The sequence below is a fragment of the Crocodylus siamensis genome, chromosome 6 (genome assembly GCF_052110815.1).
Source record: "Crocodylus siamensis isolate JL-2025a chromosome 6, ASM5211081v1, whole genome shotgun sequence".
In the NCBI taxonomy this organism is placed as follows: domain Eukaryota; kingdom Metazoa; phylum Chordata; order Crocodylia; family Crocodylidae; genus Crocodylus; species Crocodylus siamensis.
In genome coordinates, this window is record NC_143400.1 from 25,557,455 (window position 1) to 25,582,358 (window position 24,904).

Genomic DNA, 24,904 nt, shown 5'->3' on the forward strand with positions numbered 1-24,904 from the left:
GAAATATCATTTAGAGATTAAAATTTAGAAAAGTATACTTTGGGAAATTTTCTGCAAGTATCCTAAAGGGAAGGAGAAAAGCCTTTCTAAAAATACCCCTTTCAAATTGAAAAAAAGATCTAAAAAATCTATTTTTTCTTTAGAAAAAGCTACTCAAAAAAATTGCAGTAGAGCATTATTTCTAGTATGATCCTTTAGATAAAGTTGGGTATAAAGCTCTCTTCAGAAAGAATGTTTTAGAAGATTCTGGTTAGAAAATGGTCTAATTTTTTTTGAATGGCATTGGTGCATTTTATGGCATTGGTGCATTGGTATCTCTGAAAAACTCTCATAAGAAAAAAATGTTCTTGAAACTATAAGCTCTTTTAAAAAGGCCTGCCCCTTATTCAATCAATCAGAAAATCCCTTCCAGTTTTTACCTTTATAGGTCTCATGACCAAGTTCAAAAACCTTAGCCAGCTGTGTCCACTGTAAACATCACCGCAGATTTGCCTCCACTCCTGAACCAAGAGAGCATCCATTCTGGATGGCATGGGGACCAACAGGCATGAGCTGTTGGTTGAAAAGAAGGAACAGTTGGTTGAAAATGAAGGATCCAATGCCTGAAGAACAACTGGTAGCAAAGGCTCCCAATGAATGTTGGTTTTGCTTTTGTCATGAACTGGCAGGCCCTTGGGAAAGCGGGGAGGTACCACTCTCAAGGATGCTCCAATTAGCAGCCCACAGAGATCACACTATCCTCAATAATGTGGCAGAGAGATCTTAATACAATTTTTTGCTCCATTGTGCAGTCTAGTTCAGCAGAGAGTGCTCTGCCTGTTTCATAGATTCATAGATTGTAAGGCCAGAAGTGACCTTGGAAGATCATCGGGTCCAGCCCCCCTCCACCAGGCAGAAAAGCCAACTGGGGTCAGGCGACCCCAGCGAGGTGACCGTCTAGTCTCCTCTTGAAGATTTCCAGAGTAGCTGATTGCACCACCACTGGAGGGAGCTTATTCCACAGTCTGGACACCCTAGTTGTGAAGGAGTTTTTCCTAATGTTGAGCCTGAAATGGTCTTCCAGGAGTTTGTGGCCATTCCTCCTAGTTTTCCCCAAGGGTGCCCTCGTGAACAGTTGTTCACCAAGCCCTTGATGTACGCCTCTGATGTAGCAATAAGCTGCTAACAAATCCCCTGTCAGCCTTCTCTTTTTCAGGCTGAAGAGTCCCAGATCCCGCAGCCTTTCCTCATATGGCTTGCTCTGCAAGTCTCTGATCATACTGGTGGCTCTTCTCTGGACTCTCTCAAGCTTTGCCATGTCCTTGTTGAAGTGCGGCGCCCAGATCTGGACACAGTACTCCAGCTGTGGTCTCACCAATGCCAAGTAAAGCGGAAGAATCACTTACTTGGTTTGGCTGGAGATACATTGATTGCATGCCAGGGTATTGTTAGCCCTGCTGGCTACAGCGTCGCACCGCTGGCTCATGTTCATACTGTGGTCAATTATTACACCCAAGTCTTTTTCATTCAGAGTGCTGGTCAGGTTGGCATTGCCAAGCCTGTAGATGTGTAGGGGACTGTTCATCCCCAGGTGGATCATGTTACATTTCTTGACTTTGAACTTCATCTGATTCCAGTCCACCCAACTTGCCAGTCTGTCCAGGTCCTCCTGTATGTGCAGCCTGTCTTCAAGTGTGACCACGCTTCCCCATAACTTGGTATCATCCATGAACTTGGCCAGTGAGCTCTTCACCCCCACACCCAAATCATTGATGAAGATGCTGAATAGCACTGGACCAAGCACTGACCTCTGAGGGACACCACCGGCCACTTCTTGCCAGGACAACACAAATCTGTTCATTAGGACTCTCTGGGTCCCACCATGCAGCCAGCTTCCTACCCACCTGTCTTGCAGTTAAGCCCATAGTCTTTTAGTTTTCTCACAAGAACATTGTGGGATACCATACCAAAAGCTTTTTGGAAGTCGAGGTACATAATGTCAACCTCCTCTCTCTTATTCAGGTGGCAAGCCACTTGACTGTAAAAAGAGATGAGGTTTGTGAGACAAGACCTGCCCACAATGAAGCCATGATGGCTGTCATTCAGAATCCTACCTTCTGCAAGCCTATTGCACATAGACTCCTTAATACATTTTTCCAGGTTTTTCCTTGGAATAGAAGTTAGGCTGATTGGCTTATAGTTCCCTGGGTCCTGCAAAGATGTCTGGAAAGAGATCCAGTGCAGTCTGGAGGTTTTCCTCTGTGTGCACTAGGATGGCACAGTCAAGAAAGTATTGAAAGTCAAGGATGGTTGTTTTGAATACTTTGGTCTTCAAGTGAAAATGAAATTGCTGCTTTCCCCACTGTTCCAGGTATAGGTAAGCTTCAGAGGTGCTCCCACCCTCTCCAGCTGGCCTGTGTGGGGGCTGGGTTTAACTGGGAACAGCGGCAGCAGCAATGGGGACAGGTGGGTTCCCCCATGCTACCCTTCCCCTAGGAGCAGACACAGGAAGCTGCTCCCACTGTCACTGCCCGGGGTGAGCCCAGTCCATCTGCAGCCCAATTGGAAAGGGCACAAACAGTTCTGAAGATTTCCCTGGCCCCTGGTCAGTGGGGAAAGCATCAGGACAGGTAGGGGACAGAAGAAGTGGAAGGGAGGGAACATGCCTCTGAGTACAGAGGGAAATGGGGATTCTCTTCTATTTAAAAAAAAATGTTCCAGAGGCTCCAGAAGCACAATCCAGTCCAAAAGTGCAGTGTAGTAGTGCCATTGCATGCCCTCTGGATCTGCCCCTTCAGGCTGCAGTAGCTTGATGATCATTTTGCACCCACGTTGAGACAGGGGTGCAATTTGGCAGCTGCAACTGTGACTGAGCAGTCCTATCAGGATCGCTTCTGCTCACCTTACAAAGAGGGGCAGGCAGGGTGGGGGTAGACTACCTGGCGATACCCTTGCTCTAAACACTGGCATCTCCTTAACTATGCTATTGTTAGAGCCAATGTTCAGATGGATGTCCATATTACATGAGGAACCAATGACTGCTGGATAGATCATGGTTTCATCAGATCCATTATGAACGTCCAGCTTGCTCCAAACCATTCAAATCAGCCAAACCCAATGTGAAGGACTTTCAGTGCCAAATCTCGTCAGGACCTAAAGGTCTGTAACTATCTCCAACAGCATCTTCACAAAAAGCTCTCTGCTCTGTCCACAAATGAAGGCAACCTTGAGGAACTCTGGAAGGGGTTTAAAACCACTGTCCATATGGCCTGTGCTGAATCCATAGGCTATTCCACCCATCAACACCAAGACTGGTTTGGTGAGAGTGAGGCCAAGATCCAAGCCCTGTTCAGTTGGAAGAGAAGGGCTCATTCTGCTTGGCAAGATGATATCTCATCTCAGCAGAAGAAGGAGACCTATCAGCTCCTCAAAGCTAAAGTTCAAAAGGGGATCTAGGAGATCAAAAACCAGAGGTGACAAGATAAAGCCAAGGAGATCCAGCTCTATACTGACAAGCATGACATGCATAGCTTTTTCCAGGCAATGAAAGCCATCTGCAACTTCCCATGGTCCTACTTTCCTGCAATTGCAGGGTGGCTTGATGCTCCTCAAAGACAATAAATCTAACCACGCTAGATGGAAAGAGCACTTTGAGGCACTCCTGAACCCAGTGGTGGTGGGCTGCAGTGATGCAGCACCCCCCCTCCAGTAATGGTGAGCAGAGCCCCCAAGGAGCCACAACAGCAACAAAGGAGCAGTGTGACAGAAAGCCACCTTGGTTTCTCCCCAAAATCTCTGCCCTGTGACAATGTGATTAGATGGGCCAGCACAAAGGATTCACACCTCAGCTTGTCTCTTTAGGTAACTTGAGCTGGCTGCATTCCTGAGGGAGGGGGAAACCTGCTCCCTCTGCCTACGTGACTGGCATCAGCCACCTGGGTGAGGGGCATCTACCTGGTGGGCTGGAATCTGCCCGGTAACTGGTGATGTATTTCAAATTGGTTGGCGGAGAGCCAACCGGAGCTGGCCTCCACCAGACCAGGTGAATGAGGTCACGGGGGCTATATAAGTTAGGACGGGCTAGGAGGCGGTCTTTTCGGCCATGAGGTGAGGCAGCAGCCATGCGGGGGACACAGAGGAGCATGACCATCTAAAATTGGCTCTCTCCCCCAAACTCACAAGCTAGAAACCACCTACCTCCAAAAGGAAACTTCACCAGCCTTTGGAAGATGCTTGTGAGTAAGCTACTTGAGATCTGATTAGATATCTAGCTGGCAGTAACTCAGATGCGTGATCAAAAGGCTACCTCAGCCAGACTGTTTGCTCTTTAGGATTTCTAGGATATTGCTCAATCTTGTACCCTATTTTCACCCTACCCCTGTAACCAATAAAGTCTTCCTTTGTGACTGGTGTGGGAGACTTATTGAGGGGTGGGTCTAAATTATGCCTAAGAGACCCCTTAGGTCTGCGGACTAAGGGAGACTTTACTTTTCGCCCCCTGACTTGGGGAAGTGCCCCAAGTGCCTGTACCGGGTCGAGTACCCGTAGGACATTAGGCCTGTGTTTCCCCAAGGACACAGGGCCAGGAGTGAGTCCATTCTTGGGGTGATGGCGGCTACGTTACCCCCAGGCTAGCGTATGTCCTGCAGGAAGGGGTCGGGCCGGACATAAGGCGCCCCTAGGGAGGCATTCGGAGCCTGGCAGGAGGTCGGGCGCAGGGAGGTGGGCGGCTCAACGCAGGAGCGCCCCCTACTGGCCCGCCACACACAGTACCCACCAAAAGCTAGGCTGAGTGTCAGCAGTAGCAGTGGAGGAAAACCTCCCAACAGTGGTGAGGCAAGGGACACCTTGGACTTGGTATCAGCTGTGCTGGATTTACTGACCACACTGCTTACCCTGTGTGGGACTACGGGAGAAGTCTAAACATACTGACTGTGCTAAACTGCTAATAGTGGGTTGAGGTGGGCTACTCATTATTAAGGGTTTCCTAAATCTGTTACTGTTCTATTTCCCTTCTGCCCTAACCCTGTTATCATTTAATATTGCTTGTGAGTGGGGAATTTTGTTCGCATTGTAATAGTCATTAATCATTTTCCACGGTTTCTGGGTGGGGACTCAAGCTGTAATAATCAATTTGTGTAAAACCTCTAAGTTGAACTTGGCTCTAGTTACCGCCATCTGGTACCTGGAAGAAGGGTTATGCACCTACTGTACCTATTGATGCAGGCCACAACCACATTTGCCTTTTCTGCAGCTAAGCTATACTGAGTCGCACACTTTAATCAAATAGATCTGATTGGGTTCGAGACACTGTAACTGGGTGAAATGGTATGGCATATGTGATACAGGAGGTCAGACTAAATGAACTCATTCATGGCCTTACAAATGTCTTCCATATCAGCTTCTCACAAGACACAACAGACCTTTGTAAGAGACGCAGTACTTCCTGCCAAACAAACAGCATAATACATTGAAGAACAAAGTTTTTGCAAGTTGCAAGCTTTATGCAACAAGATGGTGATATGATGCCTACAAGGTGTGGATTGGGTGGAAACTTGAAGCATCCTTCAGAGAAATACCCCACCTCCCTAAGGAGCTTCCAGGTTATGAAGAAAACAAAGCCAGCATTTATGGGGGAGTTTCAGGCTTTGATTTTTTCTCAGACATCACATTGTCCAGAGGAAAATCCTATTCCACCAGCTACATTCCCCATTTCATCAGGAGCAAGCTTATCACTGGTGCAAAATGGGGAAGGCAAATTTCTACTGAGGTTTAGGATGGAGATGACTTACTAAGAAGAACAAGGCTTTCTGAGAGCCCTGAAACCGACAGAGGTAAGGAAAGGCCAGGTATTATCCAAAAGGCTGAGCAGCAGTTGGGAGATTTCCAAAAGAATCTGTGCTTTTTAAAAAAATTTACTTCTTCAGAGATCTTTCCAAAATAGTAAGTCTGGAGGCAATCCTACTGGCAGAGATTGTACCAAAAGCACCATTTCTGCAGAAAATTTTCTACACAAACTTTTCTCAAATTACATTTTTTGAAACAGTGTCTACCCATCTTTTTTTTTTTGAAAGCATCATTCTCCCTAAAATTTTCTATTGAGATTTATACAAGCAGACTTTTACAAAAAGGGCTTACTATGCATTCATTTCTAAAGAGTGATGTCTAAAAAGTAGTAACCTAGAATAATTTCTATTTCATGCTCCCTAAACAGAGTTTGTCAGGTTGCTCTTAACACTGAGTAATATTCTTGTAAATTTTTTCTAGAGAATTTTGTAAATTATTAAAGAGAATTTTCCAGTGTATTTTCTAAAGAATGTTTTCTACATTGTTATTATTTCATAAATAATTTTCAAGAATAACTTCAGTGGTAGATTTATTAAAAAGACCCTAAAGAAATCTCCTTATGGCTGATAAACTTTATTTTTAAGGAGATTTTCTTAAAATAACATTTCCAAATGTAAAAAGGAATCTGCCAACAAAGCATTTTTTTCTATAGAAATTTCTGAAGTTTCATTTGTAGAGATTTTCTTCTACAGATATTTTTCTAGTCAGAGTATGTTTGAGGTGATTTATCTAAGATAATTTCCCGGCATTCGTTCTAAGGAAGTTTTCTAAGTGAACTGCTCCACAATGAGAATAAATGCTCGAGTGATTTGTAGGGAGAGTATTAAAAATATTTCTTTACAGTGCTCAAAAATGTTCTAAAGATATTTTCAAAGAAGAATTTCATAGTGTAATATTTAAAATGTATTTTCCTTGAGGAATTTCTAACACATAAAGGCCAATTTAAGAAAGCTCTAAGATGTATTTCTAGTCTCTAAAAAGGAATGTCCTACAAAAGTGTTGCTTTTAAGTGTAGTTTCCTAGACAGTATTTTACTGTAATATTCATACTCAAGGCATCTATATCTTACAGTGAATTTCATAGCATAATTTTTTTTAAATTAAGGCATAGCGTCTAATGAGGTTTTCCTAAAGTGCAATTTCTAATGAATCAGTGCTAGTCATTTTACCCCCACACTTCTATTTCTAAAGAGAAATGTGTTGTGTTGTGTTGTGTGTCACGTTAATGTTAGCAAATCAAGGGAAGTGATGCTTCTGCTATATTCAGCGTGGTGAGGCCTCACATGGACTGGTGTATCCGGTCTTGGGTTCCTCACATCAAAAAAGATGCAGACAAATTACTACATTTACCAGAATCCAAGAAGATGCTGTGTCCCTTCCTCCTACACACAAGCACCCTGGCCTAGGGCTGAAGCCGGAGCTGAGCAACCAAACTGGTACTCAAATCTAAGACAAAACCCAAAAAAAACCCATGTCTTGGATTTGACTAAGTACAATAGAAAGAGTCCAGTGGAGAGCAACAAAAGTTATTAGAGGCTTGGGAAACATGATTTCTGAGGATAAGATGAAAAAAAAAAAAACAGTATTCAAATAGCTACGGGGGACTGCATGAAGGATGGAAATAACCTATTTTTCTGACTACAGGGGATAGGACAAGGAGCAATAGACTTAAGTCTCAGCAGTGGTAATTTAGGTTGGATATTAGGAAGAAATGCCTCACTATGAGATTAATGAAGCATTGGAACAATTGACCAAGACAGGTTGCGGAATCTCAAAACAAACACTCGACTGGGATGGTTTAGCCATGGACCATCTTGCTTTCATAGTTTCATAGTTTCTATGAAACTTTCAGCAGGGGGTTGGACTGGTTGACCCCCTGAGATCCTTTCCAACCGTACTCTTCTAGGATTCTGTGATTTTTAAAGAGTAAATTCTAAAGAGTCAGGACCTGATCCTGGAAACACCTACCTCCTGGATCATCAAGTCTAGAGCCTGATAGCAAGCACTAAATATCATCCCCTTCATAAACTGATCAAGCTCTATCTTCAGGGGGGAAACAGGAATCTCCATGAGTGTTGCTTTCACGTCAGATGTGGCAGCTCCCATTCTCATACACTTATTCCCATTAGTTGTCTGCTTTTGCTTCTGCAGTCACTTTCAAAGGTGCCAAAGTATTCATTTATGTGTGCAGGTATACCAAATCTAGAGATCTGTACTATATACATATGTTACACAATATTTTATCACACCTGCAGGTTAACATTATATATCAAAACACATATATGCTGATAACCAAACCTAAAATGAAGTTCTTCAAATAATATTTTAATCAAATCTAAACTTTTATAGAAAGTTAAGCTTAATATTTAGCCATATCTAAATATATCACTATTCTAATATTTTAATGATTTCTGAACACAAAACATGAACATGTAATATTTTCTTGTACACATGATATTCAGGCAACATATAATTCTGAATTACTATATTTATTAAAAATAATAATTGACAAAGACATTCATTTGCTTTGATCGGATTAGAGATTAATATATAGCCATTCTTTCAATATATTAAAAAATCTGGAAATCATTACAATAAATCCTAAACTGAGATGTTTAAATAATCCAGAATTTAACAGCGTATATAAATATTAATGGAACGAGTGAAGCAATGCTAGAAATACAACGTAGATACTTGAGTTAGTATTTTAATGGTACTTGGAAATAGAATCATTTTAGCTCTATATTACTTGAATCAAAACAATAAAAATAATTTTTTGCAATCTCAAATAAGATTATAATGGGATAACTTTGGAGGTAATGACTTTCAGGTGTGGGTCTGTGCAGCATCCGGCAAAATGTGTTGCTGGTCTAGGCTCCTAGGTGCTTATTGCAGTAATGATAAATTAATAACAAAAACACTAAAATGCAACAATTGCTATTGAATCTCTATGTTCAGTTCAGTCCAGTCCATATATATCCATTTATCTTTTAATTTAATCATATCAGGAACATCATCCAGGCAAATCCAGACACTGTGATGCCATTCCTGAATTTGTCACTTTAAGGGCTGAGCCAAGCAGCCAGCAGGTGCTTGATTGCAGTGGCCATTTTCAAACTCTGTCCACCTATATAAACAGAGCAGTTCACTAGTTGCAGGCTAGGCAGAAACATTGCCTAGCTGCAAGGCTGTATGCAACATCTGGGAAGTAAGGACAGCAGTGTATGGGGGTGGTTTGGGGGCTCCTGGTCCTGGGCATGACCTAAAACTGCACCCTGCTGGGAGTGGGTGGCCTAGTGGGGCTCCCAGTGGTGAAAGGTGGGTTGGGGTGCCTTAACCCCTAGCCCCAACACTGTGGGTAGAAGGGGGCCAGGCCTTGCTATGTCCACATGAGCCCAAGGAGGGTGTAAGACCTAGATGAGGCCAGGCATAGCTATGGCCACCTAAGCTCCCACCGGGGAGGGAAGCCCTGTGGCCCCAGTGAGGGAGGTGGAGCTGTGGAGCCCCAGTGTGCGTGTGTGAGCGTATAGAGTTGTCCTGGGAGGGGCCAGGGCAAGCTTGGTCGTGGCTGAGTAATTGGCTGGCCACTACCCTGGTGAGAGAGGCCCAAAAGACAGTCCATCTGCCCCCCAAGGTATGAGCTAAGGCCAAAGGCATGGCCTAAGGCTCCCGCTCCAACAGGGAGCAAGGCAGTACAAGTTGTCAATGCATGAAAGAGACCCTGTGAGAAGGGGTGGAGTGAGAGGCCCTAGTGAGAGGAGGGCGGTATGAATGTGTCTTTCTGAGGCCTGACAACGGGGGCGAAGCTTGGTTTGGCTGTAGGCTGGGAGCATTGTCACCTGGATGTCATCTGCGAGGCATGGGCTGCAATGTAGAGGAGGAACAGAGCTGCAGATAGCGCCCCCTGGCATTGGGGCAAGAATGGGCAGCGTCCTGCCTTAATAAGAACCAATTAAGAAACAACAAGGTGAGGCAGGTTAGGAGGTGGGTGGTTGGCCCAGAAACAGGTGGGCAGGCCAATGACAGATTGGCTCCGAGAGCCCCGTTACACTAATCAGTCCAGTTGCAGAAGCAAATCCTCCCACAACAGTTACACGTGCATGGCTGATCGCTGCTAGATCAGGTTACATCTTTCCTTCTGCTCAATGCTGGCTCTGTGCTGACATTGAAAGAGGGCTGTTTTCTTTTTTGATTTGGAGCCTCCAGGCACCATGATCTGCAACATATTTCCCATAGTTTGTACTCAATACCACAGGTAGAAAAGGACCTCTTCAGGGTGTCCTCGAAGCACATATGTGGAGCTCCTCTGCCATGTTTCCCAGCTGTCAGTTCCCCGTCTAGTAAGGCCTTAGTGTAAGCATATAATAACATAGAGCAGTGGTCACCAACCTGGGGATCCTGATCTACAGGTAGATCCTGGAGTCTCTGTTGGTAGATCCTGGCCTGGGGGGCAGGACAGCTGGGCATATACACACCCATCACCTCCAGCCCCAGCAGGTCAATCTGTGGGAAGGGGTGGGGGCCAGCTCAAGGCCACCGCGGTAAGCAGATGACTATGCGGCCCAGCCAGGAGCAGGGGAAGGTAAGTGGGGTCCCAGCCTGGCCGGGTGGTGGGAGAATTGGAGCCCAGGGGGGACTCCTCCAGGAGTGTGGGGGGTTCCCTCCCCATCTCTGCAGAGGTGACGGAGGCTGCTGCTGCACCTCGAGTCCCGCTGCAGCTGGCCATGTGCAGGCATGGCTCAGCTCAGCAGTGGGGACTCTCGTAGGAGCGGCCCCAGCCCAGCTGGGTCTGGGAAGATCCACCCATCCAGGGGTGTGGGGGGGAGGGGAGGCTTCCATCACTGGGTGCAGGCTGGTGGAGGCTCTGGGGGCCCGTGCCCCCCCCCACCCTGTGTTGGGGGCACAGTGGGCAGCCTGCAGCAGCAGCCACCTCATCCCAAATATGGGGAGGTGGGGGTACAGGCCCCTGCGGCCTCCACCAAGCTGTGGCCAGCAGTGGGAGCATCTCTTCCCCCGCCTTCCCATGACCCTGGACACAGACTTCCAGACCTGCTGTGCTGAGGCCTGACACCATGATCCTCTGACTGCTGGATGGATGCGGCTCAGTGCAGCCGTGGCACAGAAGTGGGATCCGGCCCAGCCATGTCTAGGCACTCTGTGATCCAGGGGTGCGTGGGGAAGGGGCAGGGGGCACGGTCGATCCTGGGGTGCCCTTTACTTGCAAAAAGTGATTGTCATCATAAAAAGGTTGGAGACCACTGATATAGAGATGCCTATGAAGCATTTCAAAAATACTTGAGCAGCTGAAGTGACTTTGAAAATCTCAGTTCTAGCCAGCTTTGTTGTGCCTAGAACTGATGCCAGAACTATCTGGTCAATTTTGTTTTAGATCCAAAGGGCAGAGAAAGAAAGACATCCACCAGTTCCCTCGGTGCCTCTAGAACAATGGTTCTGAACATTTTTAGCCTCGAGGCACCCCTAGGTAGACTCAAGGCACCCCTTGGAAAATACCAACTCTGAGTTTTCACTCTCTGTTTTGACTACAGGAAAATAATAGGGCAGCTTTTTCTGTTGCAAAGAACTCAGAAAGACCACAACTATGGATTTCTATTTGAAATCTCATGATTTACAAGATGAACCCAGTTTGTACACCTAATAATACTAATGTTGTGTGGCACCCTCAAAAAGATCAAGGTGCTGTGGCACCCTGATTGAGAATCACTGCTCTATAATCTGTTGTGACTAGCACAGAGGAGGGGATCTAGCTGTGGGAACCCAACAAAATCCATTCCCCAAGACGAATGACTGGTTAAGAGCTTCAGTGCAGGATATTTATCTAGTAGGAAGGGTAATCCCAAAGTAAATCTCACATCCCACATGGAGAGGTAAACTGTGGGCACATCTCCATGAGATGCTTAATAAGCAGTAGCCAATAAGACTGTACAGTAGTGTGCTGGGCAAAAATCATGCTAATGTGCTACTGTGCAGTAGTATTGGCTTATTGCACAGTAAGTGTTACCAAAAAAAGTCTGCTGGCACTACTGTGCAGTAATTATAGTTACTGCACATTTCATTAAGCAAGTGCTAAATTAAATGCACAGTAACAACTGCAGATTAATAAACGTAGATGTGGCCTGTGAAATGTAATATAGAAACATGGGGACAGAGGACTTGAAGGAGCTGCCTGGGCCATCAAAACTAGTCCCTGCATTTACAGATTATTTGTTAACCAAAGAATTCTCCCAAATCATCACTCTGATTCCTTTACCATAACTGCAGAGAACTATACCTGATGCAACAAAAACACCCTTTAGCATAGCAGTTAAAAAACAACAGTGCAAAGGGAAGTGCCAATGCCTTGCTGCTGCAACACCATGGGAGTAATTGGGTAACATAAGGTAAGAAGATCCTAGCAAAAGAATGGTGCTGTGCAGAACCAAGGAAGATAAAAACCCTCAGTCCATCCCAGTGTGACCTAGGGAGGAAAGTCCCTTCCTTTCCCCAAATTTGGCAACTGTTCTGACACTGAACAGAAGAGGAAGATCCTCTAGCTAGGAGCCTTTGAGAAGCTGGTACCAACAGGAAAATCACTGCACCTTGGTCAAGAAACCCCATCAGACAGATTGTGGATGCAAGTCCACCTGCACATGTGAGACTGCTGCCTCTTGTTCTTCCACAAACTTTTAACCACTGCACACAATTCCATTTCTGTTACTGGTGGAAGACCAAGAGGAGTGCAGACTCCTACCAACCAGGGGTAGAACTCGAACCATGAACAGACCCCAGCTGTCCTGTGAATCATTCTCTTTCAGGCTTGTGTCCTCCCAATGGATCCAGACAATGCCACCAGCTATGTAACTGAGTTCATCCTGCTGGGCTTCTCATCCCTGGGCCACACCAGTCGCATCTTCCTCTGTGCTATCCTGTCTTCTGTCTACACCCTGACGCTAGCAGGCAACTTGTGCATCATGTGGGCTGTTGTCAGGAGCTCCCGCCTCCAGCGCTTGCCCATGTATGTCCTGCTAGGGAACTTCTCCTGCCTGGAGATCTGCTATGTCACATCCACAGTGCCACGGATGATCTCAGACCTGCCAACCCCGCAGGGCGATGCAATCTCCTTTCATGCCTGCTTCTTCCAGTTCTACTTCTTCTTCTCCATGGGGGCTGCTGAATGCTTCTCCCTCTCAGCCATGGCTTTGGATAGATATCTGGCCATCTGTCACCCCCTGCGCTATCCCAGCCTCATGTCCCAGAGGGCCTGCTTGCTCCTGGTGGCTTTCTGCTGGGTTGGTGGCTTCTTCTGGTTTGCCATCCCCATTATCTTCATCTCCCAGCTCCCCTTCTGTGGCCCCAATATCCTGGATCACTATGTCTGTGACCCTGCTCCATTGCTGGCTGTCTCCTGTGTCCCTGCTCCCCAGATTGAAAATGCCTTCTTTGCTGTGACTTCCACTATCATCTTCTCAACTGTCCTTTTCATCTTGACCTCGTATGTGATGGTCCTCAGGGCAATAATGAAACTGCCACGGGGATCTGGAAGACACAAGGCCTTCTCCACTTGCACCTCCCACCTAACAGTGGTGGGTCTTTTCTACGGCTCCATCATGGTCACCTATGTCAACCCAGCAGCTTCTGGGGACAGTGGGAAGGAGGTGTCCCTTCTATATGTGTTGGTTACTCCACTGTTCAACCCATTGATCTACAGCCTGAGAAATAAGGAGATGAAAGAGGCTTTGAGGCGCACATTGCTAGGGGACCAGTAACAGGTGTGAATCTGGCTTCAGGGCAGGGGGACTGGCTGGCTCAGGAGGTGGTGAATGGGTTCCAAGCCATTTCGCCTCTAAAGGACACCGACTCCAATCTGACCTTGGGCAATATTAAAAAAAGCTTGTTTGAGATTACAAGTGGAACACAGGTGAAGTACCTATATTCGTTACTGCTGCACTCAATAAGTATATGCATTTGTTGGGGGGAGGCGAGGAACGACACACAGGTTGGAGGTTGTAGCACGCAGAAAATTTATATCAACTGTGTATGCAGAGGTGTTGGCCCCCATCTTTCTGTGCAAGCATTTCCCTGTATTAAATGGGTTGTTATCCCATTAACTGAAGCTGGTCAAATAATGCTGTCATTGACTCCAGAAAACATTCAGCTGGGATCAGATCATGGTAACATTAGACTTTCATATGCAGTAGACCTCACTCCTCTCTCACAACTGGAAGCAGAATCCAGAGGCCACAACTCTTGGTCATCTCCCTCTGTTGTAACCCACAATCTTCCCTTCCCTGCCTTTCTCTTCTCGAGGATGAGAAAATAAACTGAGCATCCTGGCTCCCTGTCCAGCATTCTGATCACTGGGCCATAAACCCACTGTCTGAACTGTATTAATTTTAGGGGATTGACAGTGTCAAGGGTTACCCCTCCTCTCACTTGCAGGAGTTAGAGCCGCTTAATAAGGCAAAGAAAGCAGTGCAAATCTCTTCGGAATAATTATTTTGTGCTGATGTCTGAACTTTTTCATAGTTTGGTTATTAACAACTTGTGCCCCATGGGGAGCCAATTAAAGAATTGAGCTGAGTTTGCTGTCAGTTCCTACTTGCAGAGGTGGGGCCAAGTAATTAAATGCAACTCCTTACAGATCTTACTCAAAATAAAGTTAGCAAAAGCTTAGTTCATCTCCTGAGAACTGAAGTTCAGATCCTGGAACTGGAATACGGCAGGTGGGGACTACAGGTCAGGAGCAAGGTGTAGTCTCAGAACTCAGTGTTTGGGGGAGAACACGGGTAGGGCAGCAAGAAGCAGAAGGTCAGCACTGAAAGACATAGGCAGAGTTATGTGTGGGAAACCAAGGGACAGGAAAGCGGAAGGGGCACTAGCAGTGCTGTTTATGGGTGAAAAAGATTACTGAATCTTTGCATTCTCTTCAGACTTTGGCCCCCCCAAAACAACCCCCACCAGTCAGTAGCAAGTTCATGAAAGCACATGCTCTACTGTGGAACTGGCCAAGAAGCAACCCACTTGTTACACAGGAGAGGCGTTGCGCAGAGCTGAGGGCTGATCTACACTACAAAGTTTGTTGACATAACTACCTTGGCTAGAAGATGTGAAAAGAAACAGCCCTGTAACTGCTACAGCTCTGCCTTCCCTGCTCTTCACCCCCATCTGGATACAGCCTTGCTGATAGTAGTCTTCTGGCAGTTTGGGTTATGCGAAGTAGTGTAGATACACTGGCAGGAAAAAAAACCTTCTGTAGCAATCCACTACATCTCCACTAGAGGGATCTGTTGCCTTAGCTCTGCCTGCAGCAGGCCCCCAGCTTGACAAACTCTTGACTCACTGTTGCATCCAGTCTCAAGTCTTTGGCACTGCACACAAGGTGCTTAGGCTACAACACTGAAACATCCCTAGTCCTCGAGCACACGATCTGAACTGCTCTAGGGATTTAATTGTCTAGAGGAGCAGACGACCACTTACTTTCCAGGCAAGGGGCAGCTCTAATGGCCCAGAAGTGTAACCTTACTTGAAAAATTTTTATTTACCCATGAGTAATCCTTTACAACCTTGAAGGCATGTTTCTACGTGGAAAAATTTCCAACCACCACTTCAGAATAGTGGAACAAGCCAGCAAAGTACCTGAAATGCCTTGATAGAACTATAGAGTTCAAGCCTTGCTCCAAGCCCTCAGGTTTGAAAACATTTAGCCCTTGTGATCTCGGGTAATTTGACCCCCTCCTCCCACCAAACCAAAAAATTTTTACAAAGTCAATAGCAATATATCACATTATCTAGCACTTGGGACTTTGCCCATCCTGAAATCCTAGGGCAGAAAGTATGGGCTCTGGAAAGCCAGATTTTTAAAAGTAACTTAAGTAGCTAAGGATGCAGAAAGCTGGCTAGTGGGGTTTGCAAAAGTACACAGATGCCTGACTTCTGTAGGAGTTAGACACCTCATTTCCTTGCACTGCTTTGAAAATCCTGGCATGTATTTGGATTCAAGGTGAACAGAAGTTGGGGAAGAAATCTGTAATAAGGAATGTTGAGAATATGTGGGGATAACAGAAACATATGGGAAATCTTGGCAAAATCAATGGAGGAAAATAATAAAAGAAGTTTTACACCATGCCCCCAACATCTCAGGTACATCTGAATTTACCTTCCCTAGAACGGTGATTCTCTACTGTTCAGACTCAAGGCACTGCTTGGTGAATGCTAGCTTTTAGTTTTCATTTGGGTTTTTTGCCTACAGAAAAATAATAGCCCAATTCTCCTGTCACAAAGAAGTCAGAAAGACCACAAGACAAAATGCTTTCGACACTTGGATTTCTATTTCAAATTTCTGGGTTCATCTGTTTGCACACTTAATAGTGCTAATATGCTAGATGCCTAACAGCACAACACCCTTAAAAGCACCTCAGGACACTCCAGGTTGCTGTGGCACCCTGGTTGAGACTCACTGCTCTAGTGGTATAAGCACGTCATGAAAATTAAGGTCTAAGAAGAAAGGGAGATGAGTAATGGGGAGAGGAAAAGGCAGAGAGAGGTGTGTGATGGGGAGGCACAGGGATTGTGGATGGATAAACAAATGTAACTGTGACTCCAGGGTGCATTAAAAACAAATTTTATTCATTAGAAAAAAAATTTCAAAAGCATATAAAATTATAAAACACATCAAGGCTTTCAAAATAAATACTGAACTAATCTATATACACCAAGAGAGGACTGGGTCAGACCCATTCTCCAAGGATCCAAGGGAATCCAACCCTATGACTCTCAGCAGCTAGGTAGCCAAAAGTCCCAAGGCTCGTTTACAAACTTGCCTCAGAAAGGACAGACCAAACAGGATCAAAAAGGAGCAGAACTGAGACAGAAAGGGAAATGCAGAAAGAAAAGGGAATGTGGGGCAGGGCAGGGCAGCCATGAGGATACAAGAAATCTGGGTTCATTTGTAGGGGATTGCCCCAGTCCCCTCAGGACACCTCCAGACCCAGGATTAGCTATTGGGGGTGGTTTGTCAGGGTACACACAGGGAGAACACAAATGAGGTTCAGTGTCAGAGAAACAAGATCATCTGGAGCAGACAGTCTTGAGAAAGGTGGGAAGAACTCTCTCAGTGCCTCTCCATAGGGAAGACTGAGCTCTCCATAGGGAAGACTGTGCCCTTCTGAGCTCCTCCATTTTATCTGCTATACCAGCTACCCTAGTTTGAAGGGGAGATGGCCCCATTCTCTGCTTCTGTTACCTTGTTGTAAATTCTCTATATCCTAATGGCTACACAGGCCTCTCAGAGACATCAAGCCTCTGGGCATCACCCAGAAATAGCAGAGCACAACAAATCCAATTGCTTTGGCACCATCAACAGGACGAGCTACCCCGCCGTTCCCCTCCCCACAATTTCACTCGCTTTGTGCTTGGTATGCCAAGGTAGCTGCTGCCTGGGTGTGGGATCCCTGAATCTTGCCGTTCACCACTAGGAGAAGTGGCGTCTCTACACGGATCCCAGGGAAATCAAAGGTCTGTGGGCACAGAGACAGAGAACAATTATGCAGAGGTGGGTTGTTGATTCTGATCTCTACTGATGGCCGTTTTTATGACTTGAGCTGAAATCTTCCAACTCAGCTAAGAGATTTGCCTAAACTACTGTCTAATTCTGGATCCTACCAATGGCAGTTTCAAGCCCATATGCCCTGGGGCAGCTATGAAAAAAAAAAAGAAAAGCAGAGTTCTCAGTCCTTCCAATACTAGAGAGAATCAGAAGGCATGCAGTAGTGAGAAATGAGGTGACCCAGGCACCTGTGCCTATTTTCTGGAAACAGTCTTGTGGTTAACGTTTTCCATCCTGAGTGATCACAGCTAGGCAGACTTCTTTTACATTTAATTTGGGGACAGACACTGGAGTACCAGATGAAGTACATCAGAAACTGAAATTCTCTCTCTCAATTTAAAGTCATGTTCATTGTGGCTATAGAAAAGGGATGTGGAAAATGCACATTCCCACACTGGGCTGTGATAAAGGCCCCTAACTCAGGTCTAATGTCACAGAAAGTGATGCAGGGAACAAAGAAAGTCATGGGTTCACAGAGTTTAAGGCTAGAAGGGATCATAACATCATCCAGGAGGATCTAGGATCCTAGGCCATTAAACTTCCTTCCTGATCCCTGCAGGAGACTGGTTAACACCTGGAAATAATGAAGTCCTGCCTTCATTTGTGCTTCCCATCACTGTTACAAAGAAAGGAATAAATGCCAAATGGAGGGAGGGGCATGGGAAGCGAAGGGTGTTAACCCTTAAGTCACCTAAGTGCTACAGTCATGTTTCTACCGTTGCCTGTCCTGCCGTTACTAGGTTTCCCAGATCCCACCTCCTCCAGAGCAAGGGCCACCACAGAGGGCAGAAAAGGAGGAAACACTGACTTATACAGAATACTATGCTCACCTTGCCCTGGTACTGGATGTGGTGGTGCTGGAGGTGTGGCTCAGGCACGGCCACTGAATCACCAATAAGCACACCCCAACTTTGCACCATGTTATAAACAGTGACAGCGAAGCAGGGGCCCTCGGAGTCAGCCAGGCCAAAGGTGCTGTCATAAAACAGAAAAAAAGGTGTAAGAGGAGAAGAGAAGATAGAAGAATAACTCTGAGGAGGATGCACAGATGCAGAGAAGAAAATCTATGGACAAATGGATAGTGCCAAGGAGGCATGGGGATGGATGGATGGATAGATGGATGGATGAACAGTGCTGAGGAGGCATGAATTCATGAAGAGACAACCAGAGACAGAGAGAGCTAATAATGCATAGACAGTGGAGACAAAGACAGAAGGTGCTCAGAACCAATGAACAAGCAGGCTGATACTCACAAGGGCACCTTCTCCTCTGTGGTGAGACTAAACAACACTCTTCCTAGGACCACGGTGCCAGTGTTCACACCTGGCTGCAGGGCGCTCAGCGGCTGATGCTGCAGGGCCACCTTCTGGCCTGCAGATGTCTGGTACCGCCCGTCCCCAAAGGGACCCAGCTGGGAGGGGCGCAAGCTTCCCAGCATGTTCTGCAGCTTTTTACCCTTCACCTTACCCTGCAGGGAAAGGGGGGATATCAGCGCCAATTGAGTCATGTCACTCCTTATAGGCAGGCAAGTGCAGAGAACTGGCCAGTCGCCATACCTTATTTTTCAGGAGGGTGGTAAGCCGCTCTAGGAAATCTAGGAGCTGCTGCTGGCGCTGCTGAGGTTCAGGCCAGGCTGGATCAAGGGTTGCTGCACGAGAAAACCCTTCCAGGGCCTCCATGTAATTCTCCTCATATTTATATAACTGCCCCAAGAGAAACAAAACCGAAGGGGTCACTGAGTTGTTTTCCTGACCTTAGGACAGAAGTGAGGTCGAGCAGGTTGAAGTAGGAGGGCTACAAACCAGAACTTCCTGGGTTTGATCCACAGCTTTAACATACAGTGGTGCCTAGTTTGTTAAGGTAATGGGGGGCTTCTGGGTTTTACCCAAGCTCTAGGACAGCAGTGGGGTCTAGTGGTTTAAAGAGAAAGAAGCTAAGAAGTAAGACTTTTTGCATCCTTCCTCAGTGCCAACCAGTTGTGCTTTCCTGCTCTGCCCACAGTAGCTCCTCCTTCCCCATCCTCCACACCCCTGCAAGCTCAGCAGGGCAGTTTGTTTCAGTAAATGGCAGCAGGGTACCACAAGAAAGAGAGCATAAACTGACAGTTCTTTCTAACCAGACAACCAGTTCCCATTCTTTTCAATCACATTTCCCCCTGACCCGCTCCCTTACACCTCACCGTTGCTCTGTTGAGGTGCAGGTCTGGATTACAGGATGCTGTAGGATCCACCTTTTCCTAGTGGGAAGAGGGAATCAGTGTCAGAGCACCCCCCCCGTGTCATGTCCCACAGCACAGAATTTCTTAGTACAACGCCAGGGCATTCAAACTAGCCCTGATTCTCGGTAGAGAGTTTCTACTGAGTCCAGCTATGTTTTCTGTACTTTAGCCTCCCTTGGGAATGACGTGACCTACCGAGCCCTGATTTGCTCCTTGCAGTACACCACCCACCTAGCACAAGTAGAAGATGCAGTACCTACCGCCTGGGCATAGGCACTCAGTGCCTGCTGAGAGATACTGGGTTTCTGGCCTGTATTGAAGAACAGTGAGAGATAGGCATTTCCCAGGACGTCTGTAACCAACAAAGACATAAGAGTTAGCGCTGAGGATAGGATGCAGATGAACTGAAGGCATCAAGGATGGACATATGTGAGTAATTACAAATAGAGGCATGGATGGCTAGACAGGTGCACTGATTAAACAGCTATGGATGGATGGAGAGAAGAGAGGGATAGATATAACAAGAAATGGACAGATGGAAGCATGGATGGACACAGCTGCAATAGACGGAGAGCTGGACAGTCAAACAGAACAGGGTATATCATTCTCCCCCCAAATTAAGGAGAAGGGTAAGAAGTTAAAAAGCATGCTGGGGATGACACTCACACCAAGAGCGACCATCCCGCACATCCATCTGTACAGCCAGCTTGGCCTGCCGGACACTGTCCATAACATTCTGGGCGTGCTGCTCCACACTCTCTACCCGCAGCTGCCGTAGCACCATAGAGAGATTCTGTAGGGAAACCTTGTTTTTACACTGTGAGGGCAGAGCAACATGGATCACGGGTCAGTAACTTAGCACAACCTCCTCTTCCTTCTTCTCAATCACGCCAGTCTCCTCCAAAATCAGTCCCTTAACCCAAATACCTCCACCCAGTCTCTTGGCTCAGCTGGCCTGGTTTCTCCCTTCATGGTCATATCTCAAGGGGTAGGACTTACATGTCCAAGGGCTCCCGAGAAACATGTGTGAGCAGCTGTGATGTCACCCTTTTTCCAGTAGGCCTCACCCAGCTGATTCCAGGCCTCCACCAGGTTGGGGTCAAGCTTGACAGCCTTGGACAGCAGCTCCTCAGCCTGGGGATTATAGCTGGGAGTCACGTTCAAAGCCTTCCCCTTCAGCATCAGCATTTGAGCACGATCCTGGGGAGCAACTGCGACAGACAAAAACAATGCCTATCAGTCACTGAGATTTAGAGAGTCCACAACATCAGATACCCAGGCCCAAGAATTTATGATTCAAAAATAAATCAATACAATACAAAAAAGCCAATATGTTACCAGTAATTATTAGTTAATTTATCAATCAAAGTTTGAAAGATCAATTCACTGCAACTGATTAGCTTACTGGTTAGGATGGTAAGAATCTTAATCAATCAACAATATAAAGGGTGTGTTATTAGGCTTGGTCTTTGAGGTGCTGCAGCATATTCTGATGGAGTAAGTTCAGGATGCAACTCTGCACAAACCCTTTTAAAGCCAACCTGTTTACAGCTCATAATCTAACAAAATTAGCTCGTTCATATGCGCTTTTATCCAAAAGATAAATATTCCACAATTCCAGGCATACAAATAATTTTTACTGGTCATGGGTGTACAACGAGAACATGAATCCCTTTCTCTATGGTACGTTTTGCAGAGGCCAGGGCAGTTTAACTCCTAGTATATTTCAAGAGAAGAACTTAGCATGAGTACAAAGCATTATAGGTATATACAACACTGACTCACAAAAAGGTTACAACTTGGGTCATGACTGATCAGGCCTCAGGGCAGAGAGATCAATCAGCTCCCAAGGGTTTGGAGATTGGCTGGCTCAGAGGTATTGGAAATAGAGCTTTTTGGTCCAGAGGGTGCTGGCTCCAATCTGTCTAAAGTGAGAGGTTGGCTCAGAGCTGTGAACACTAGGACAATAGGGCCTTTCCCTTTAGAAGAAGAGTCACATTTCCTTCTTTTACCCTGTTACCTTCTATCTCTTTCATCTGCTGTAGCATCTTCTCCATTTCCTCCAACACATCCTTCTGCTTTTTCCCAGCATCTTCCACACTGTGGCTCTCAAAGTAGTGATCCCGGAAATAGTAGAGGCGGTCAACCAAATCCTTCATTGACAAGTGACAGATAGACAAGGGGCATGAGGGGGAGAAAGGACAACACTAGCGACCTGCATCTACTTATCAGAAGCACACGGCTACCCAAAGCCATATGGTTAAAGCCCTGGATGGGGACTCAAGAGACCTGCGTTCAAATTCCAGCTCTGCCACAGTCTCCTCAGCAGATCTCAGGCAAGTCACTTTAGCTTGGAATTTCAAGGGACCTAAGTAAGTTAGGGGCACCCATAACGTTCCAGTAAAATCACCAAATTATTCTGTGCTAGCAGGACCCTGTCAGTGTCCTTGTCCCCCTTATTTACATGTGGTAGTTTAGCATGTTTCTGGTGTTCCTGGGTAATGTGCCTGGGAGATGTGCGATGAGGTTTTTAGGACTGATCGATTGATTTGATTTCTATGCAGGCCTCCCCAAAAAGGCTCAGAGTGGCTTACAACAACAAAAGCATAAAACAGGTAAAATAATGCCCCAAAGACTACCTAAGCTTAACCCCACCTGCTAAAAGCCTGCCCAAATAAAGCGGTCTTACAACTGATTTTGAAAGATGGCCAGGATGAGTGGGCGGGAGAGAGCTCCAGAGCTGAGGAGCAACAAACGAGAATTACCTCCCACATTTGAGCAAACTGAACTTGGGACATAGGGGATCCTTGCAATGGGTCATTCTCAGCTGTCCTTGGGAATCATGAAGGAGCATAATGGAGGAGGCAGTCCCTTAAGTATGCAGGACGCAGGCTAGACCAGAGGTGTCAGACACACCCCATACCCTGGTCCAGATCCAGACCGCAGGGCTTGTTACAGGCTGGATATGTAGCAGCATCCACAGAGACGCAACTGCAGCAGTGGCAGTGGCAACAGTAACTGAGACAGTGGCAGCAGCTGTAGGGGAAGCAGTCACAGGCCAGCTGATCACTTGCTGTGCTAGAGGCAATGCAAGTGGCAGGCACAGCCCTTGCTTGTATACGTCACCATGGGCAATGCCTACCAAGGTGCACATTCTGCAGCAGACCCAGCCCACTGCAAGACATGTTCCCAACTTTCCTGGCCGGCTGGTAGTTCAGTAGGCTAGATCAAGCCAGAGGGGCTGTATATTTGATACCCTTAGGTTAGGCAAACTTGTACAGGATAATTTAGATAGGGATGATCCTGCCTTGAGCAGGGGGTTGGACTAGAAGACCTCCTAAAGTCCCTTCCAGCCTGTTTTTCCCTATGATTCATTTAGCATTTAAAACCAGAAGGCACCTAGTCTGAGACAGATGAAAACAATGGCTTTTTGCTGTTTGGGGCATGAATCGTCTCCCATCCTGTAACTGCACAGCACCTAATAGAAGGGCCCGAACATGGGTTACATATCAACATGTGGCACAAGTGCTCGGTGGATACATCTGATCCAAGTCAGATGTATGCAAGTCTCACCAGCAAGTCAGAAATGCAAGTCTCACCACCTGAAAGATAGTCCCAAAGAATTACATTCACATCGCTGTCACTTCCATTATTAGTTGTTTGTAATGTAGCAGTATTCACCAAAGATCAGCACCCTAACCTGATTCCAGTTACTGCAAGCACTGCATACTCCAACCAAGACAATGGCCCTCATTGTGCCAGGTGCTGTACCAACGAGTACTGAAAACACAACCCCCATTCTGTTCAGCAGGCACTAACCTTCTTGGCAGGTATACCACAAACTGGCCTTGCACGCTCCCTTAGTGCAACTCCTCTGCTGCATCGGCTGCTCTTCTTTTTCCTCCCTTCCCTGTGCTCCCTGCCCATTCTGCTGTCCTACTTTCTGCTTCCTGCCATTCTCCAACCTGCCATGTGCCACAAGTCAAGGCTGTTTGTGCAATGTGTGGCATGCATGCTGCAGGCTGGACACCCCTGCTGTGCAGCTCTGCACAGACCCACATGGAGATCAAGACCCCTCAGTCTATGTAGCATCTGGCACAGGTACTAAACAGACCCTATAACACCAGCATTGTGCCAGACACTGCAGTGACACACAGCAGTAATCCAACTCAGAGCTGCTGAGAGCAAGGGGAACTGGTGTCAGGAAAAGGTAGTAAAATGGAGAGGTTAACAAGCCAGGGGCTGTAAAATTAAAAAGTAGCATAAAGCTGGGGGTAGGAATATGACAAAGATTTGTGTATAAGGCACAGGAATGTGATGAGAGCCAGAGAAGTAGGGGATGTGAGGCAGGAGAGAGAGAGAGTGTTGCAGGGGGAGGAATTAGAAGGCATGCAAGTCCCTGTGTGAGGAGGAGGAGCGTTCATAGCTGTGACACATGAGCTAGGGATGAGGCATCACTCCTACAGGCACACTAAAGAAGTCTAAAAGCTGCAAAGTAATAAAGGAAGACAAGTGCTTTTGTAAATGTAAAAGCAAAAGTGGATGTGTGGTGGAAAAGCCAGGCCAACAGTGAGTACCGGAGCAGAGAGGCTTGTGCTGTGCGTGCAAACACGCCTTTTCTCCCTCCCTCCCAACAAGCAGCACACCCAACAGAGCCACTCTGGAAATGACAGCACCAGCGTTGCTTTCAGCCCCAGCTCTTTGCAATCTGTACCCACCCCTCCAGCCCCTGCCCATGCCTGCTGGTCTGCACTGCACACATCCCTGCCAGGACCCAGGGACGGCAGGAAAACCCTTGCTGTGTGCCCACAAGACCTGCTCTCCCCTGCCTCCTGTAGGTGCACACCCCCCAGGAGTAGCAGTGCTGCCTGCCTGGTGCGCAAGTCCCGCAGCTGCCCCACGCCGCTACCTGCACAGCTTGCAAGGCCAGGGGGGTTTCTTCTTCCTCCTCTGCCATGTTGGCCCCAGTTCCTCCTCCTCTTCCTCCTCTTACATCACAGCCAGAGAGATGAGGCTCCAGTCTGCAGCCACAGGGACACCTAAGGGCATGGAGGGGAAGTGGTGCCTGGCCTGCTTGCTCACTCTCTGACACAGCCTTCCTGGTCAGGGGTATTTCTATCCAGCAGATCCTGGAGAGGATAGATTTCCTACCTTCCCCGTGCTGCCTCTTTCTCATGTATGCCCACCCCATGCCACCCACCTATTTGCTCATTGCTAGGATCCCTCCCCAGTCTGTGCTCCCTGCTGTTGAAATCCCTT

The 24,904-nt window shown here is 46.7% G+C and overlaps 2 protein-coding genes across 4 annotated transcripts; one reads left to right on the forward strand and one right to left on the reverse strand.

Annotated features, from left to right (window-relative positions):
- Window positions 1-8,382: 8,382 nt before the first annotated feature.
- Window positions 8,383-16,275, forward strand: LOC149861828 (olfactory receptor 11H6-like). Its single transcript, XM_090053151.1, has one exon. It carries the CDS (start codon window positions 12,653-12,655, stop codon window positions 13,586-13,588), a length of 936 nt encoding a protein of 311 aa, XP_089909277.1. The 5' UTR covers window positions 8,383-12,652; the 3' UTR covers window positions 13,589-16,275.
- A 214-nt stretch (window positions 16,276-16,489) lies between these two features.
- TTC5 (tetratricopeptide repeat domain 5) lies at window positions 16,490-24,623 on the reverse strand. 3 transcript variants are annotated; one of them, XM_090053150.1, is made up of 10 exons: window positions 23,465-24,446; window positions 21,666-21,798; window positions 20,645-20,856; window positions 20,312-20,462; window positions 19,906-19,997; window positions 19,607-19,663; window positions 18,984-19,130; window positions 18,681-18,895; window positions 18,258-18,402; window positions 16,490-18,043 (listed from the first exon to the last, which is right to left on the reverse strand). In XM_090053150.1, exons 1-10 carry the CDS (start codon window positions 23,570-23,572, stop codon window positions 18,041-18,043), a joined length of 1,263 nt encoding a protein of 420 aa, XP_089909276.1. In that variant the 5' UTR covers window positions 23,573-24,446; the 3' UTR covers window positions 16,490-18,040. The 3 variants fall into 3 exon arrangements, with proteins under 3 accessions (XP_089909276.1, XP_089909274.1, XP_089909275.1); XM_090053148.1 differs by having other exon boundaries at window positions 16,493-17,338; window positions 23,465-24,438; XM_090053149.1 differs by lacking the exon at window positions 23,465-24,446 and adding an exon at window positions 24,555-24,623 and having other exon boundaries at window positions 16,496-17,338.
- Window positions 24,624-24,904: the final 281 nt, after the last annotated feature.

Excerpts from the sequence above, each read along its gene's own strand:
- LOC149861828 (XM_090053151.1), top strand. The coding sequence starts at position 12,653 with ATGGATCCAGACAATGCCACCAGCTATGTAACTGAGTTCATCCTGCTG.
- TTC5 (XM_090053148.1), bottom strand. The coding sequence starts at position 23,572 with ATGGGCAGGGAGCACAGGGAAGGGAGGAAAAAGAAGAGCAGCCGATGC. Across the intron at positions 19,998-20,311 it reads GCGGGATGGTCGCTCTTGGT|ACGTCCTGGGAAATGCCTAT; the intron begins GTGAGTGTCATC and ends TGTTGGTTACAG. Across the intron at positions 19,131-19,606 it reads TGCACCTCAACAGAGCAACG|TTATATAAATATGAGGAGAA; the intron begins GTGAGGTGTAAG and ends CTCTTGGGGCAG.